Source organism: Scomber scombrus, chromosome 22, assembly GCF_963691925.1.
Source record: "Scomber scombrus chromosome 22, fScoSco1.1, whole genome shotgun sequence".
NCBI classification, from domain to species: domain Eukaryota; kingdom Metazoa; phylum Chordata; class Actinopteri; order Scombriformes; family Scombridae; genus Scomber; species Scomber scombrus.
This window is the reverse complement of record NC_084991.1, coordinates 3,158,372-3,176,874: the sequence shown is the minus strand read 5'-3', so window position 1 is coordinate 3,176,874 and position 18,503 is coordinate 3,158,372. Positions and strand designations below refer to the sequence as shown.

General features: G+C 40.6%; 1 protein-coding gene across 2 annotated transcripts in view; it reads left to right on the top strand.

Moving 5' to 3' along the window:
* ipo8 (importin 8) overlaps positions 1–17,030 on the top strand; it is a 28,434-nt gene extending 11,404 nt beyond the window's left edge. Inside the window, exons 13-25 of one of the 2 annotated variants that reach the window (XM_062443536.1) lie at positions 32–121; positions 2,113–2,278; positions 3,067–3,227; positions 3,901–4,026; positions 4,207–4,273; positions 7,340–7,465; positions 7,562–7,659; positions 7,903–7,998; positions 8,688–8,908; positions 10,925–11,130; positions 13,820–14,041; positions 14,277–14,406; positions 16,158–17,030. In XM_062443536.1, the coding sequence (XP_062299520.1) occupies positions 32–121; positions 2,113–2,278; positions 3,067–3,227; positions 3,901–4,026; positions 4,207–4,273; positions 7,340–7,465; positions 7,562–7,659; positions 7,903–7,998; positions 8,688–8,908; positions 10,925–11,130; positions 13,820–14,041; positions 14,277–14,406; position 16,158 (1,710 nt within the window). In that variant the 3' untranslated portion in view covers positions 16,159–17,030. Of the gene's footprint in view, positions 1–31; positions 122–2,112; positions 2,279–3,066; positions 3,228–3,900; positions 4,027–4,206; positions 4,283–7,339; positions 7,466–7,561; positions 7,660–7,902; positions 7,999–8,687; positions 8,909–10,924; positions 11,131–13,819; positions 14,042–14,276; positions 14,407–16,157 lie in introns of both variants that reach the window. The other variant, XM_062443535.1, reaches the window with a different exon arrangement.
* The last annotated feature ends 1,473 nt before the right edge of the window (positions 17,031–18,503 follow it).

Sequence of the window (18,503 nt, the reverse complement as noted above, 5' to 3'; positions counted from 1 at the left end):
CTGTGTGTGTTTTCCATGTGTCATCCTACAGAAGCGGATGTACAGGGAGCAGATGGAGCTGATGCTGCAAAACTACGTCTTCCCTTTGCTCAACTCCCCTCTGGGTTACCTGCGAGCCAGGGTAAGTGAACCGTGGCCTATGGAAACGGCTTTAAACCCAGCTGTGGTGCTGTGGCGTTATATCAGTCTGTGTGTGATGTATAGTTATTCCCTAATAATCCCTCTCATGCTGACAGCACTCTTTACTGCAGGCTTACACGCTGGGCAGTGGGTATGAATATTTTATACCTCTTTCATATTAAAGCAGCATTCCATAAAAAATTCTGACATGACCTTTGGATTGTCCATAATAAGCAACAATGGAAGTATCAGTATTTCATCTCACAGTTATGATGTGCAGGAAAGAAGAAGAGAACCACAAGCTTGTTAACATGGACCGCAACAAAGCTTTAAGCTTTGCAAATGTCTCACGAGGACGGAGCCGCTTTAATCTTTCATTTCAACTGGCGGTTCGTCTCCTTTTTTTTTAGTGCAAGTCAACGTCAGTCAGACATTAACTGAATTTTCAGCCGCTTTCAACTCTGACATTTCAGATTGTTTAGACGTTGACTCGTGTATCTGGTTTCCTTTCTTGTTCTCCAGCTTGACAGTTCAGCTACTTTCTGTACTCGCATCAAACTGACAGTTGAACTGACTGCAGAGCTTCACCTGGAAACAAACATCTCACACACACTCCCCTCTATCATACCTCAGATTCAATCTCACAACACATGCAGTCTATTACCATTTTTAGGACAATATAAACTGTGACAGTGTTAAGACTGTCAGTTTTCAGTGACACACTTTAGTTTTTTTATGTGCAGTAGAAAGAGAAAAAGAATAGTGATGCTCAGCTGGATAATGATGACACTATACTATACAGTTTATCTGTGTATGTACTTGCTGCAGTGTTTTCAGCAGGTGGCGCCACACTGCTGCTGAAGAAACAACATTATACTGGAATCATGTCTACATAATATACTTGTTTGATACTCAGGTTAATGGATGCGATAGTCAGAATTCATTAATCATACTTCTTAAAGTACTGTGTGATAATCCTCATGAGTCAGCAAACTTGATTACTATGATTTTAGACTGTAAACACACTTTTACACTAATATTTCAGGTAAGTAACTTCTGTAAACGCAGTTACTGAAGCATTTTAAAGACCATGTACATTTATTTAGTATAGCATCTTTCACAGAAATAAAATTCACAAGAATGAAACTTGAGAACATAACATAACAGCTATTAAATATATATACACAACTGTATGAATACAGGAATGGAAAGTGCAGGTAGACGTTTTCAATGATTTTGAATTATTTAAACAAAAAACATAAATACACACACACACACACACACACACACACACACACACACACACACACACACACACACACACATATATATATATAAAATAAGAATATCTATACCATACACAGTGAGTCAGAAAAGTAATAACCTAGAGGCAAAGTGAGCAGTGCAGTGTACTGTAATAAAATCTCACAGACAGAGAGGCATTATATAGTATGTATAGTAAGTAAATCATTCATATTTCTGTTAGACACAGATGAATATTCACATAGAAGATGTTTGTTCATATCATGATTCTGATATTAAATTCAGAAAACAGCAGGACTTTTTTTTAATAAAAAGTGCTTTCATGTTTGATGAGGTTGGACAATGTGAGCATGTGGAGGAGGATGCAGAGTCCAGGCAGGCCTGTGGTTTTACAAATGATATGTTCTCTAGATTACTACTTACTTTGTATGACAGTTTTTTGGCAGGGACCCCTGCAAAAGTTCATTCTTGTGGTCACTGAATGAACTATTCATGCTGTCTGTATGAGATTTCTTACTGCTTTTATTCTTCCTCCTACAGTCCTGCTGGGTGGTCCACTCAGTCAGTGTGAGTCACTGTTTTAAATCCCTTCACAAGCACATGACACAGCTGGTGGGACATCAGTGACAGCAGCAGCACTGCACTTATGGTGGCGGTTTCACAGATGTAAAGACACCGTGGATGAAGTGACTCGTATTAATCCGTTCTTCTCTGCTGTGTCTCCGGCAGTCGTGCTGGGTGCTCCACAGCTTCAGCCCGCTGCGTTTCCACGACGAGCTGGTGCTGAGGAACGCCGTGGAGTTGGTCAAACAGGATCTGGTGGAAGACCAAGAGATGCCCGTCAAGGTGGAGGCCGCCATCGCTCTGCAGACACTGGTCAGCAACCAGGAACAAGGTCTGTGGAGGAATATGGACATTGTTTATATTAATATCACATCTGGAATCACCTCAATTACCAATCACTGCTTTTGTAACAACTAAATATTATCAAAAAAAGAACATTTCTGTTCAGTAGTCTAAATCTGTTGAGGGTCAATTGAGTTTGATTAGCTTTGTAAAACGCTCCTGACTCGAGGGTTACAGTCAAACAGTTCCAGGTTCACTTTTTAAAAAAATCAAACATTCCTCCTCCGCTTCACCACCGTTACAGCTGTGCTCCTTTTCAACATCGCCAAACATCAGCACATCTTTTAAGCTGTCAGACTAGGTGAGGGAAGGAAAAGAAAAGACACGCTACATCTACTTGTCAAGGCGTCATGAGGTGTCCCAGATGCTGTATGTTTTTTTTTTTTTTTTTCTTCCACTGTGACACTAAACATGAAAAAAACACTCATTTTTATTCCCATTACACTGTGTTTGTCACATTATATCATAACTCTACTGATATCCTGGAACCTGATCCTGGTTTTATCAAATCAGGTCTGCCACACTGTCCTCGTTCTTCTCACTGTTTACTTATTACTGTTGGAAAGTAGACTTTTCTTCTAACATGGTAATGTGGTGTCCTAGAATCCTTTCATAACTTATTTATTTGACACTCATCTTATTCTAAAGTTCTAACCCTGACCTGAACTCTTAACTTAAGTCTGAAAGTAAGCAGCACACTCCTTTTAATCCTGTGCTCTATATTCCTGCCTGTGTGTGTGTGTGTGTGTGTGTGTGTGTGTGTGTGTGTGTGTGTAGCCAAGCTGTACATCAGGCCGTACATCCGGCCGGTCATGCAGGAGCTGCTGCACGTGGTCAAAGAGACGGAGAACGACGACCTGACCAACGTCATCCAGAAGATGATCTGCGAGTACAACCAGGAGGTGGCGGCCATCGCTGTGGATATGACACAGAACCTGGTAGGAACACGAGTAGCTCTTCCTACTTCTCCCACATTCAGCACTTTTATACATGCATGTGCCTATGTATATGTATGTGTATATACATCTAAGTTATGTATGTCATATTGAATATAACTTAAGCCACTTCTGTACTAACTTACAGTGTGACCCCTTTAGTTGCACTTTTCCAGTCTATTGACCAAATATGATGTCACCTGTGTCTCTTATTGGGACACTCCCCTTACTTACCTCTCTGAGTTAATGATTGGCCTGAAGTCACATGACCATATACCCAACTCATCTTGGATGTACATAATTGGTTATTTTTTGTATTATTATAATTTTTTTTTAACCTTTTTTTAAGTTTTCTCTCTGCTTTTTAATTACTCTATTTAAGTGCTGTTTGTAATGTGTTTTATGATGAAGCCTGTGAGCTGAAACGTGTTGATCTATTAATAAAGTTGTTCTGTATACTGTACACTAAGTGTTGCAGGGGCTTTGACCTTTTTAGGAACACGACATACACATTCAGCAAGAACCTAAAAAACATAATTCGGCACTATAAATATTCCTGATGTCCTGTGTTTGTTTCTCTTTGTCTAAATGTCTCCCTTTATTAATGCATAAAATATAATGTGCTGAGTGTGTAACCTCTGTGTGTGTGTGTGTTTGCGCACGTGTTGTGCGGCAGGCGGAGATCTTCACCCGAGTCCTTCAGAGCGAGGAGTACGAGGAGAACGAGGACAAGACCGTGATGGCCCTGGGCATCCTCAGCACCATCGACACCATCCTCACCGTCATGGAGGACCACAAAGAGGTCACACACACACACACACACACACACACACACACACACACACACACACACACACACACACACACACACACACACACACACACACACACACACACACAACCTTCACATAAAACACTTGCTGTCAAAGTACATTAATGTGATATTTGATTCAGTATTTTTCCGCGCTTCTCTCTCTCTCAGATCACTCAGCAGCTGGAGGGCATCTGTTTGCAGGTGATCGGTTTGGTCTTGCAGAAGCCCATCATAGGTATGGCAGGTGTGTGCACTCGGGCAGTCAGATGTGTTTTTTTTACACACACACACACACACACACACACACACACACACACACACACACACACACACACACACACACACACACACACACACACACACACACACACACACACACATACTCTTAATCAGATTCCTTCTTTGACTTAAAAATGTGGACCTTTCATCATGGGTTGTGTTCATGAATTCATTTGCTTCTTGACTTGCTGCTCCACATATCAAAGTGAATTTTCCCCAGCTGATAATCTTAATGACACAAGAGCCTTTTTACACAGCCTTTAGCCTTTTAGACAGCCTTTAGCCTTTTTAGACAGCCTAACACAGAGTGGGGGGCAGAGTTGCTCTGACAATAAACCGGTTACAGATGTTATCACAGTGCTGGATTCATGTCTGTGTAAAAAGGACAGCCTGATGGAGCTGATGCTGTTGTGTTACATGTCTCACGTCTGAATCTTGAACATCAGCATGCTGTGTTAAAGCACACATGGTGATGGTATTATGACGGCTTTGTTTGATTCAGTGTAAATGAACCACACTTTAAAAAAAATGAAAGAAAAAAAAATTAACACCTTTTAAAAACCTAAAAATCATAAAAAGTAGTGTAGCAGCCAACATAATAATGACGATAACGTAATAATTTTGCGCCGTTTTTTAATGTAATAAGCCAATAGCGTAATAAAAGTCCTGAACCAATAACGTTATTCGAATTCACTTTTCTCAGTCTCTGCAGGAAGTAGAGGCAGGTCTCCTTTACTGCTCTAATGCAGGATCTCGGTATAAAAGAGCCTTCAGATTATTGAGAAATAGTGGAATTACATGTGATGACAGACTGTTACTGTACTGCTCTAATACAAGGTAGTGGCCACTTCTCCTCTGGCACCACTATGAGATTGATCTGCCAGCATTGAACCAGAGTCCCTGCTTTAGTTCTAAGATAGTGAGTTAGTCTTTTCATGGATTTCCTCTACAATATCCAACCACTGTCCTAGGCCTTGGAGGGTCATATTTCAACCAGCTCCTATGAGGTTGTCTTTTTAGATCTTTATCAAAAGAGCTGTGACATTAAGTTCACACTTGCATGTTCCCCTGAGAATGAACTGTAATAACTTTGATATTCTGTCTCTTCATCTAAAGCCATTATCTGTTCAAAATGTACTTTTTAATGACACTCTCATCAGTCTCAGCTGTATTTTTGCATTTAATGCTAAATGCTAATTAACAAATGTATACATGCCAAGTCACTAAACCCATAGACTGCATTGGTAAACGTTATAACATTATATCTACATACTGCAACAGTTTTTTCTATCCTCCAGCTCTTCTTGTGTACATGGGTGTATCTAAGTTCAGGTGCTTATCTGCCCAAGTATGTCAAAATGAGAGATAGCGGTGTGTGTGTGTGTAAATTATCTGCATATGTATATGTGTATGTGTGATAATGTGGTAATTAAAGCAGTTTGCCTGGCGGTGGATTGGCTCCTTCCCGCTCCGGTTAATGAATGGATTAACTGATAACCTCCCGCCGCCAGAATGGAAAGCTGTGTTCAGGCAGAGGCAGATAAAGCAGTGGGAGAGGGTCACAATGAACAAAATGAAAGACAGGGAGGTCGAACTCATTTTTCGGCGGGAAATCTATATCGTGTGCTCGCATACAACCCGGCACAGCTGTGCTCTTTACCCCCCGCGTTATTGCGTGAATCCCCACGGAGGGGGAGGAGCCCAACACATCAGTGCCGACCCCATAATCACATTGAGGACCTTCCTCAGGGGCATTACTGCTTATTTACAACTGCTACCAGTGTGTGTGTGAGTGTGTGTGTGTGCTGTTGTGCAGCTGTTTTTCCTGCACTGACACAATGAAGTGAGGAGGCACATCTGGTATTGAAAGACTATATATTTACAACCTGTAGATGGCATCAAACATTGTTCATAACCTTATTTTATTTTTATTTTTTACTTAAAAAAATAAATAAATCAGAACACACGAATACAGCTAAATCCTTTGTTTGTCCTTATATGGTCATTATCTTTCCTGTCCATCTGATCTGTAATTTAAAGGATAATTCTGTTCTATTGAAACTTGGCTCTTCTTTTTGTACATTTTGTCATAATTACTATTAGTTAAGATAACATTGTACTGGAACCTGGTAGCAAGGTGCCTTTGCTTCAATAAAGCATAATAACAAGTGATCTGCATCTATTTCATACATTATCTAGATCAGGGATGCCCAATACGTCGATCCCGGCCCACCAATTGATCGCAAAGCCTATGCCGGTAGATTAGGTCCCGTTCAAAAATGGCCCCTGCTGCAGGATTCAGGTGTGAGTTGATTGACATGTATGAGCGCTCAGTCAGTCAAACACTGAATGCAAAATGAGTAACTGAAAATGGACAGTCTAGTCTAATGAGCAAAGGATTCTGATTCTGCTCTGGTAACTATAACTACATATGCTATTAAAGCTGCTGTTATTTAGCCCCCTCGCAATTTGGGATTTTTTGAGTTTATAGATCATTTATAGATAGATTCATTTTAAAGTAGCTAAGCTTGAGGTAATAATTTAAGCTTTTACCTAAGTTACCTGAAGTTATAAGCTGATTGTTGGACGTCCTTGTAGGAGCGCTGGCGTGTTCCTACATATCTCAGCATTCAAAGCTGCACTCAGTCTGACATTAGCACTGTGTGTGGAAAAAACGTAGCCTCTTCATTTCATCTGAGTCACTACCTGCACTGGTACTGACCTTATAAAACACATCCCGAAACTAAATTTAAACCTGTTTCTTCTTCACTGCCCTTATAAAAGTCAGTTCTTCTTTATTCATATTCTGAGCACCGCAGCAGTCGCTCGCGTTTAATGTTGTCTCATGTATCAGTGTACTATAAACAGTATTCTCACAACAGGAGATCCATTTTCTGTTTATTTGTCTCACTCATTTCCACTTCCTTTCATTTACCCCTTTCACTCCAGGCTGACTCATACATAATGTGTTTTGCATGCGTGAGACTCATTAAAATAAATCAGTTTCCCCCGTCCTCCGCAGAGTTCTACGAGGAGATCCTGTCCCTGGCGTTCGGCCTCACGTGTCAGACCATCTCCCCCCAGATGTGGCAGCTGCTGGGCGTCCTGTACGAGGTCTTTCAGCACGACTGCTTCGACTACTTCACAGGTAGGTCGCACAGACACCAAGAAGTGCTTCTGTGATTGTGCACCAACCCAAAAAAAGTGTCGACGTTGTTAATTACAGTCTGTGTTTCTGTTACAGATATGATGCCTCTTTTGCACAATTACGTAACCGTGGATACAGACATGCTCCTATCCAACCCTAAGCACCTAGAGGTCATCTACAGCATGTGCAAAAAGGTCAGATTATAAATGTTTGACATTTTTATGAAATCTAAAGTGACCCTGTCTCCCAAAGGACTGAATGATGAACTGCTACTCAATGTAATGTAACTTTTTCTCATTTTGTGATTGGTCATCCCTCCCACGCACCTGCCACTACTCACGCGTAAAGAGATTCCTTTCTTTCATTTTTGATGAGATCTTAACTGAAATCAAGTGTTTTTTTCTGCTTGACTGTTTTTGACTTTGGGCTTGTTGCAGGTGCTGACCATAGACGCAGGCGAGGACGCAGAGTGTCACGCTGCCAAGCTGTTGGAAGTCATCATCCTGCAGTGTAGGGGCCGAGGCATCGACGAGGTCAGAGACAGATTCATCTTCATCTCAATGATATCACTCACCCAAATCTATCATACAAGTATCACGCAGATTTAAAGGATTCCACTCATTTCATATACAGGCTATACAGCCCAAAACAACAGCAAATACATTAGTAACATTAGACTAAGATTAATTTGTTAAAAAAAAGTAGACAAAATTGGAAAAAGCTGAGTATCAGTCTCATGTCTGTGTGTTCAGTTCATTTGAGGACTTCTTATGTAGAATCCACAAAGCAGCAACTGTTTTGTTTTCAAGCAATAAGAGCCAAATAAAAAACTTATTACCACACTTTGTAATCCACCTGGAATTTAATTTAAGCTGGGTTTAAAAACTGGAATGAGAGAACAAAGCTGGCAAAAGGCTCCCATTTGCAAATAAACATGTTTAATGAATAATGTGAACTGATGAATAGGCAGTCTGAGAAAAACAAAGCAGGAAATGAAAGATTAAAGGATTTTATTTGTACTTTGGTGCATTCATTAAATTCTGAGTGTACCCACCACACGAGGTGCAAAGGAATCTGTGAATACACCCAAGAAATCCCACTGTTTACAAGCTGCTTGTAACTGAGCAGTCTGAACATAAACTAACCAAATACAAAAATGTTTCCACAAGAAGTTGAAGCGTAGGAGTAACTGCAGTCTGATTTCTCCTCTTCCTGTTTGCAGTGCATCCCTCTGTTCGTGGAGGCGGTGCTGGAGCGTCTGATGCGGGGGGTGAAGTCCAGCGACCTGAGGACCATGTGCCTGCAGGTGGCCATCGCCGCTCTGTACTACAACCCAGCGCTGCTCATCCACACTCTTGATAACATGCGCTTCCCACACAACCCGCAGCCCATCACCGCCCACTTCATCAACCAGTGGATGAACGACACAGAGTTCTTCCTGGGGTGAGAGGGAGGATTCTGCTGCTCTTATCTGGTTAGGGTAGAGTGATTCTGGGTAAACTGAGGACCACAATTTTCTCTCATGATTTTAGAGGAAATAATTGTTTAATAAGAATGTTTTGTTTTTTTGGCCCTATGCTTCCAGAATGATCGGCAAAGTTAGCTTTAGGGCACGTTTCTTTGCTGATGATGTTGTTGTCTTCATGCACAGCTTAAATGAGGAAAATCATAACAATTAACTTCGAGCAGCATTTATAAACAAAAAGGAATTTAATCCACTTATGAGCAGAAGAACTCTTGACAGACACAGCCCTGATAAAATATTGCCTTTAGTGCCCAGTCACACAGCCATATGGCAGAAAGATTAGCATTTCTGCATTGTCATAAAATAGATGGTGCTTGAAGCTTGTGACGACTACTCCCAGTCACTAAACAGACTGTACATTATGGGGTGGCTGTGGCTCAGGAGGGGGAGCGGGTCGTCCACTAATTGGAAGATCGGCTGTTCGATTCTTGGCTCCTCCAGTCCACATGTCTATTTGTTTTGTGCAACTAACCCTAACCCCAAATTGTTTCCTAATCTAGATGTTTTGTTAATCTGTTGCCTATTTACACATCTAGCAGACAAGATCACCATTAACATTCATTTGGAGTCATATTTCTGTCCACATGGCAAATCCAAGTTCTATATTCATTCTCTTATTTTGAACTCTGTTTTGGTCTCCACCAACTCCTACCTGGGTTAAACCTAAATAGTGAGATAAAAAAGACCCTTTCTTTTTCTGTAGAGTTTGACGATGTGAGTGAACCCTTAACCTTAACCACAGTTAACAGTTATTTTGTTGTTAATATTAACATTTAAAGGTGCAGTGTGTAGAATTTAGTGGCATCTTGCAGAACAGACTTGGTAAAAAATTGATTATTATATTCATAAGTATGTTTTAATTAGTATAAAATCACCTGAAAATAAACATTGGTTGTGTTTTCGTTATCCTAGAATGAGTCCTTTATATCTACACAGGGAGCCGTCCACTTCCACAGAGGCAGCCATGTTGGACAGCCATGTTTCTACAGTGGCCCAAAACGGACAAACCAAACACTGATTCTAGAGAGGGGCTTTTACATTGTTTGCGGGTTTCAGGGTCATCATATTTTCTCCTACATTACTGGAAAGGGAGGGTGAGCAAAGGACTGTTTACTTGGTTGCAATCTGCAACCTCACCACTAGATGCCACTAAATCCTACACACTGCGCCTTTAAGTCACAGCACAGTCAATTTCATATAGTTGCTAAATGGTGAATGCTGTGGATTTGATCCTGACTCACACGTTATGTATGTCAGTATAATGGTGAATGTGTTTTCCCCTTTAGTGACATTAAAAAGGCAAAGGACGTTCAGGACATAGATGGAACATCAGCTTAATTTCAACAGAGCAGATTCATAGTGTTTTAATATATGCATTCATTGTGTTTACATGCACATCTAATTCTAATTACGGCAACAAGATTCTAATCACAAAAGAACAGTATTTGATTTAAGGAGTTACACGTTGGAACTATTTGTTTGGCGAACAACAGTGCAGCACAGTGATTTCTTTTAGTTGTGTTGTCACATTGAGGTTGTATAATTATATCTACAGAGACCAATACCAAAACTCACTGAGCATATCTGGCAACCCATGCTACAGCCAGAGATACTGCACGAGAGTGTTGGGCGGATGGGTACGCTGTTGTTCATGAGGAAATAGTTCCAGCATGTTTCTCTCCTAAAGATGATGTATTACATAAATAAATACACAGTAGATGTATTTTTTTTTTAACTTTAGCTGTATTCCTCTCGATGCTAAGCTAGGCTAACCTGACTCCAGCTCTGTACTTCAGCTTATCTCACTCTCAGAAAGAGTATATAAGCATATTTCCTAAAACGTAGAATTAATACTGTTCTTTCTTCAAGTCTTCAAGGACCCGGACACATTCAGATGTCTCTAACTCAGTGTTTGTCCTCCTCCACCCCTCCAGGCTCCATGACCGTAAGATGTGCATCATCGGCCTGAGCGTGCTGATGGAGCTGCCCAGTCGGCCGGCAGCGCTGGAGGGAGTCGCCGCCCAGATCGTCCCCTCCATTCTGCTCCTCTTCCTGGGCCTCAAACATCTGTACGCCTCACGCCTCATCAACAAACCAGACCTGCTGGCCCGTGCAGGGGCTCAGGAAGAAGACCAGAACGGTGAGAAAAGTTCAGGAACAGAAAGAAGAACAAGAGCGAAGGACAGAAGCTAAAGTAGAATGACTAAGTACAGCAGAGAGGAGAACAGAAAGTGGTTCAGTGACGATAATGAAATGAGATTCTCCTTTTTTTCCCCCCAGCATCGGATCCAGCATTCCACTCCTTGAATCTTGATTCAGCCCCGAGCTCAAATTAGCCGCACCACATTTACTTTCTCACCCTCGCCGGCTCTGCTGCGCTTCAGTCAAGCGTAAAAGAATTAGATTTCTAAACCTTGTCTACTGCTTGTGGGGCACACTGATAAATTAACAAAGTGCTACAGTGTTGGCTATGAATTTCTCCTGCGGCTTGGTATTTAAAATGCATTGATTTCACCGCATTAAATGGTTCAAGATGGTGTAGCCCTAATAGAAAAGCTTACTTTTCCCCCCAGTGAAAATGGGATGTGATTGGGTTTGAAATAGGCATTCAGATATGGGTGAAACCTATAACAGCACAATGTCAGAGAGCAAATATCAAATAGTAGAGCTAAATTTTCCAATCTTACACAGCTGGAGAAACTGTCATCAGGTATTTGATTACTGGGAGTACTGGGCAAACAACAAGCTCATACATACGGAGAGTAGATGTTGCTTGAGTTTTCTTTTAAGGAGATTTTCATGGGTTGTTTTTGTGATTTGAGATTATATACCTTCTCTTTTCATATATACACCAAGTCTTCAATTACAAGTGAGTTATCCAAACTGAAGCTTTGGCTACTAACATACAGTACCTTGATGGTGACGTCAATACAGAGGTGTCTTAAACTGCACTTAAATCATGGCCACTAGGTTGTAGTTGCAAAAATCTGTAACTATGAAGTAGAGCCTGACCGATATATCTGTCAATCAATGTTATCAGCCAGTATTGGCTTATTACAAATATGTCGGTATCAGTGCATATGTTGTCCAATATCCACTCTATAAGTCCAGCTTTCCACACATATAACAAGTTGCCTTGTCTCTTAAGCGGCAAGAAAATTTGTTTCATTCACAAATTTTCTCCTTTGAGCAGAATTTATTCATGTCATGATCAGATTATCTGCGTTTCTACACAGGAGAGAAAGACACGATTGATTCAAGAGTCGTGATCTTTTAATCTGAATTTGGAATTTAATTACATCACAGAACTAAAATAAAACGTACAACCAAAAGAACTTTGATGTAAAATTGATATCCAGTCATAATCATCATCATCATGTCTACCAATTTACAGAGGCTTTTAAGTTCTACACATGGCAACTTGCACAGTTTAATATTACTGGAAAATCATTTCACTGTCGAAGCTGGCTCAGTTTGTCTACAGCTGTCCGTCCAGCATCATGTTGGGTTGCAGCTGATGTATAAAAGATGTATTTTAGCGTAAAACTCTGTGTCAAACATTATTTCTGTCTTCTTTACACTTTTTGGTAACATTTTTGTGAATTCCCCAACCTTACAACCCTGATTCAAATCCAGCCAGGGACTTTCCTGATCACTCTGCCCTAAATGCCCCAAAAATAATAATAAAAAGACCACAGGTCATAGCTGCAACATATGAAATACTACCCTTAAATATTAAAACAGGCTCACTACAGTTTATAATGAGCTTTTGATGGCAGCCATGTGGGAAATCAATGGAACTGCTCAAACTGCGGACAGCCAAACAAAATTTCTGACATGCAAGAAATTCATCCAGTTGTGCAACAGTTTAGGCATATGTTTTTTTTTAATCCCCCTCTCAAACTGAACATCAAGTTACATCCAAACAGGATGATAGTTGGCCCCATTCTAAAAATATTAAGGGTTGAGCATTTTGGGGTCAGATGGTCAAACGTAATCTGCTTGGCAGCCATATAGCTCCAGATGCCAGCGAGTAGTAATCTATACCGCACAGCTGAGAAATCTGCCATTTATCCTGGTAAAGTCATTTTCTACCAATCATACAATCTAAAGGCTCATCCAGCCAGAATCCAAAACATGTTTTAAGGTTTTTTTTCTCCATGTTTGTCAGTTACTGCTGCTTCATTCAGAGTACACATAATCACACCAACATTCCCTGATTTTCACCACACACAAAAAAAGGCGCCCAATACCGCATAGACCACATACTGCGCTGTTGAGGCACTTGAATCACTGCACAGGAAATTCCTTCACCGCAACAACCCTATACCCACACCAAGTTTCAAAAAAATTCCTTGTGTCACCAATGTTACATCCATATTTCTCTACTGGCCATTTAATCACCGGAAGAGAAAACATTCTCACGTTAACTAACTGTCTAGCATAGCTGCTTGTAAGGTAGACTACTAGCTAGCTGCTCAAGTTTAGAAGACTAAACAGTCCAGTAAACTAACTTCAAAGCTGTCTGTGTGTATTTGTAGTGTATATTTGTAATGTAATGATGTCTTTGTATGTATATTATATTTAGTATTTAGGTAGCTGCCTAGTATATCTGCTGGTAAGATACTAGCTTGTTGCAGAGGTTTAGAAGACTATGCTATGCAATGTAATGTATTATTACATAGATACAGACAGCTTTTAAGTTAATGTCTAAACATCAGCAGCTAGCTAGTGCCTTATTAGCTATGCTAGGCAGCTACCTAAATACAAAATATGAATATTATTAAAGTCTTTCATCCTCATAGGTGTGTTGTTTTCTGTGTTGACAGAGGAGATTCCCAGTGATGAAGACGAGGTGAACGAGAACCGTAACGCCATGCAGGAGCAGTCCAGTATGCCGACTGGCCCAGGGGGTGACGACGAGGACGAAGACGAAGACGACTACTGGGACGACGACGGCTTTGAGGGAACCCCGTTAGAGGAGTACAGCACACCTCTCGACTACGACAACGGAGAAGACGAGTATCAGTTCTTCACCGCCGCCCTGCTCAGTAAGTCATTGTTGAAAGTCAATCAGCCATGTAATTCACGACTGCAGAAGAGGAAGGATTCACCTCCTGCTGGTTCCACAAGACAAAACAAAAAAAAATCAATCTTTCAAATCAAACTTTCACTCACAACTTAATGGTTTAGTCTAAAAAATGTGGGAGGAAAATGCGTCCTTTGGCGACAATTATACCCAAGACTTCTGGATTTAATGGTTGACCCACTCTTCCACTGTGTTAGGGATCCAGAACACTGATGCAGCCTGGTACCAGTGTTTGACGGCTCCACTCAGCGACGACCAGAAGAAACAGCTGCAGGAGATCTACAGCATCTCACAGCAGAGGAGGAGCACCGCTGCCAAGGGCCAGTGGTGAGAGGCCATACATAGAACAGAGCTGACTGGGAGCAGAAGGAAAGAGAGATGAACAGACAGGGGGAACAGGGGTGTGAGAAGATGCTCAGATAATTCAGTGAGAGTAGTTCTTAATTGGAACATTGGCCTAGAGGGCTGTTCTGTCACAGTTTCCATAGTGTGAAGTGGAGATTTGCAACTTTCTGACATACTTTCCTGAAATGCAGCATGAGGAGCAGTGGACATCAGAGACTATAGACTGCAGAGACCCAGAAGGGACATGCAGGAAAATACTTCAGATAGGGGGGAAAAAAAACACCTAAATACCTATTGTTACATTATCCTGAAGACTTTCGCATTCAATTCAATTCAGTTGTATTTATATTGTGCCAAATCACAACAAAAGCACTTTTCACTTAGAGCAGGTTTGGACTGTACTCTTTAATGTTATTTATTTGCTTTTGTCCCCCAGTAAAAAGCAACAAAACGTCTTGAAATCCTCCGCAAATATTAACTGAGAGAAGATCTGGAGATTTAGATTTGCATAAACCGTCAAGTCAATTTTGTTTTGTCGTCTAAAACGCCAAATTTACCTCAGTGGGCTTTAGAATCTGTACAACATATGACGCCCGTGTTTTTTTTCTTGAACCCTTGATTTGATATGAGGAAAAAACAGGGAAGGTGTAGCAGTTGTAGAATTACAATATTAAGTGAATAAAGTACAAAACATATAAAATCAATCCTACTGTTGTCCTAGGGTCAATTTTGACCCAAGAGGACAATGGGCGTTAACTCAAAAATGAGGGATCATTTCATTTAAATGAGGACTATTTATCATAATTTCCAATAATATGTGTAAAACTTGTGGCAATACTTTGGACTGAAGTTGGTTAAAAAGATCAAACACAGAATTGGATGATCATTTATACCATATGCTTTATAAACAGTCAAACTAGACCGGGTCCATTTTGACCTGGGAGGACAACAGTTGCACGGTCAATGTGAAGACAAAAGTAGGATTAAAACAATAGATCAGGATTTTGGGAAATGTATGTATTTGCTGTTATTTTCTGTCACTTTCTCTGAGAGTGAGATGTGGTCCTCTGCTGAGCTTCGCATAGAGACTGGAAACAGGAGGAAACTCAATCTGTTCAAAGTGAAAAATAAGTGTAAAAGCAACAGCTTGTGTTTTTAAGGGGAGTTACGTGTCTGAACTATTTCTTGGCAAACATACGGCTTCCTGGGGTCTTGTCCTCACAGTGAGATTGGCAGGTTTGGTTCTGTCATGTCTGTACAGAGACCAAAACCTGTGCTGACTAATCATATCTGGCAAACCACACTATAGCTGGAGACACTACACAAGAGACGTTTAGCAGATGGATACGCTGTTGTTTTTAACATATCTGTTTGTGTCCAGATAATGTACCGACATGAGATTGATCTTAATCTTCTCATTTCACTGTTTGAAATAAATCAACATATTTCCCAAGAGATCAAACCATTCCTTTGAGTAAATATTAAAATATATGTAAAGAGTTTCATCAGAATATTCATGACCTGTTTCTGGACCTGTGTTGTATATTGTAGTATTTTCATCATATCTTCTGGAACCAATTAGTTGGTTTGGAAAATTAAATTTCTAAATTGCAGCACTTAAAAAGTGTTTAACATGTGGGTTATGGTTTTTTATTCTGAGGTCTCACAATCTCTCATGAGGGACTTTTCTTTGCTTCCTCTCGTTGAAAATCTTTCTTTCTCTGTGTTTTCAGAGCGTAGACGAGCTGGACTGCAGCATCTGAGGAGGGGGATGAAGAAGAGAGGAGCGGGGTCTGACCTGATCTGAAGTGGATTCCAGTCTAAAGTGAATGACCTCAGTCCAGATCAGACCACATCAGACTTAATGACTTAATGGATCCCACAAGAAAAAAAAACGAAGAAAAAAAAAACCTCGTCCCACAGTGCCATCAGAACCGGATGGAGTAGCAGGGGCTGGGGTTGGCATCACAGCAGTGTGGGACCTGGAGCACTGTACAGAGCCCCTACTGGAATATTCCTATCACCAGGACAGGACCGCTGGCCTGTGTGTGTGTGTGTGTGTGCGCGTGTGCGTGCGTGTGTGTGTGTGGACTCCAGAGAAAGGTCTGCATTATAAATATATATGTCCTTGACCAGCAAAATTCGATAAAGTTCATGTACAGTGCAGTCCTTTGGTCTGTGACTAAGCGTGTGTGTGTGTGTGTGTGTGTGTGTGTGAGAGAGAGAGAAAGAGCGAGAGAGAGAGAGAAACTGTAAAAAAAAAAAAAAAAAACACAACAGAGTGTGTGTTTGTACGTACTGTAAGCGCTTGTCTTTGTCTCTCTATAGCAGAACACTTTTTATCATCTCATGAAGTGAGGGCCTACACTGAGCACGACGGGCTCCAGCTCCGTCAGGGTGCCTTGTTATACAGACTGTGGTTGGACAAGAAGGTCAAGGTTTAAAGGTCAGAGACTCGCGGCCTCCGGCTATGACGTCACATGTATGAAATGTTAAAACAGGAGAGGGATCTCGGGAGAAGCTTTTTTTTTTTTTTTTTTTGGTCTTTCTGTTTGTCTCTGGGTTTTGTTTTTGTAACGGTTTTCAGAACTAATTTAAGAAAATCATAAAAGTTAATGTAACATTTTTTCTGAGTTTCTTTTTTTATTCCTTCCATCTTTCTTCCCTACAAAAATGTCTTGAATGTGTTCGACTGATTCCAGATGGTTGGTAGTATATGATGACAGCTGTGTTGGGGTCATGTGTTTGACATGAGGGAGGGACGGCACGTCACGAGCTGATGCACAGAGCTGTCAGCAGCAGCAGCAGATCCTGGGAGTGTCAGAAATGTAGTTTTCCTGCATAAGTGATGCTACAGTGATACAGTCAGTCACTTTCTGTGGTTTGTTTTTTTTACAAAGCAAACATGATGGCTGAATGTTAGGATGCACTTCTTAAAAACTTAAAAACTGCCACAAGTAACAAGTATTTTCTCATCCAGCAAGACAGCATCAGTTTTCTGTGCTTTCTGAAAGGATTGTAAATCACTGTTGAAATGATCTGACACTACTGTGGTTAACGTTTGGTTAGGTTCAGCCACTAAAACAACTTTGTAAGGGGGAAAAATCGTGGTCATGGTTTAGACCACTGCCAACATCGGCTGTTGGTCGGGGGAAAGACTCCCGTGTCAAAGATGATGATTTTTCCATCCCCTCTGACTTCCTTCCTCTGCAGACCATGTGACAACTACTACAGGGCTTCTACTATACGTACAATACTTTTGTCCTTTGAGATGTATATTTACAATAATTATGTTATCGACTTATCGTACAATAGCATAATTATCAACTTCATCACGTCTATATATGGACTTAATTGGAGTCATACATTCTTGTTGTAACTTTGTCTAGAGACATGACAGATTACACACTAGTGTTCTACCTGACAGCATCGACAGCATCTCATAGGTCGACGTCCCAGAGTGGATCATAGGTTTGTTAAACAAGGCAAGGAAGAAAAAAAACATTTACTGACACAGCGGTTCTTTGTTAGGATGTTGTGAAGCTTTCCAGATGTTGTCTCTGTTGTCTTCAACCAAGACACAACAGGATGAAAGAAGAAAAATAACACTTACAACCTTGTAGGGTTGTCATGGATGTATGGGACAACAAAACAAGCAACAAAGAAGACAGACTGGTATGTGCTTCCTACCAACAGTCAACAATGGTTTCTTTATTGAATTTTTAGTAGAAGCTACAGTACAAAATAATAGCACTTGTAAATTATACATTGGAATTATGAACAACAATACAACAGCATGAAACAGAACAAAAGGGAGAAAAAGAAAAATGGAAAATATGGAGGCAACAACCACAGAAACAACAAAACTACTGTTAACCATGATCACGATCACTTGACCCAATTGACCCTTTTAACAGAGTCGTTTTGCACCTAAACTTCACTAAACTTTAACCATAGTGGTGATAGTTTTTGTTTTTTTTTAAACCCAAACTATCACAATTCCCTTTTTTAAAGTTGTTATTTGTAAGAGTTTTGGGAGGATTATTAGATTATTGATAAACCATGTCCAGTAGATAGAG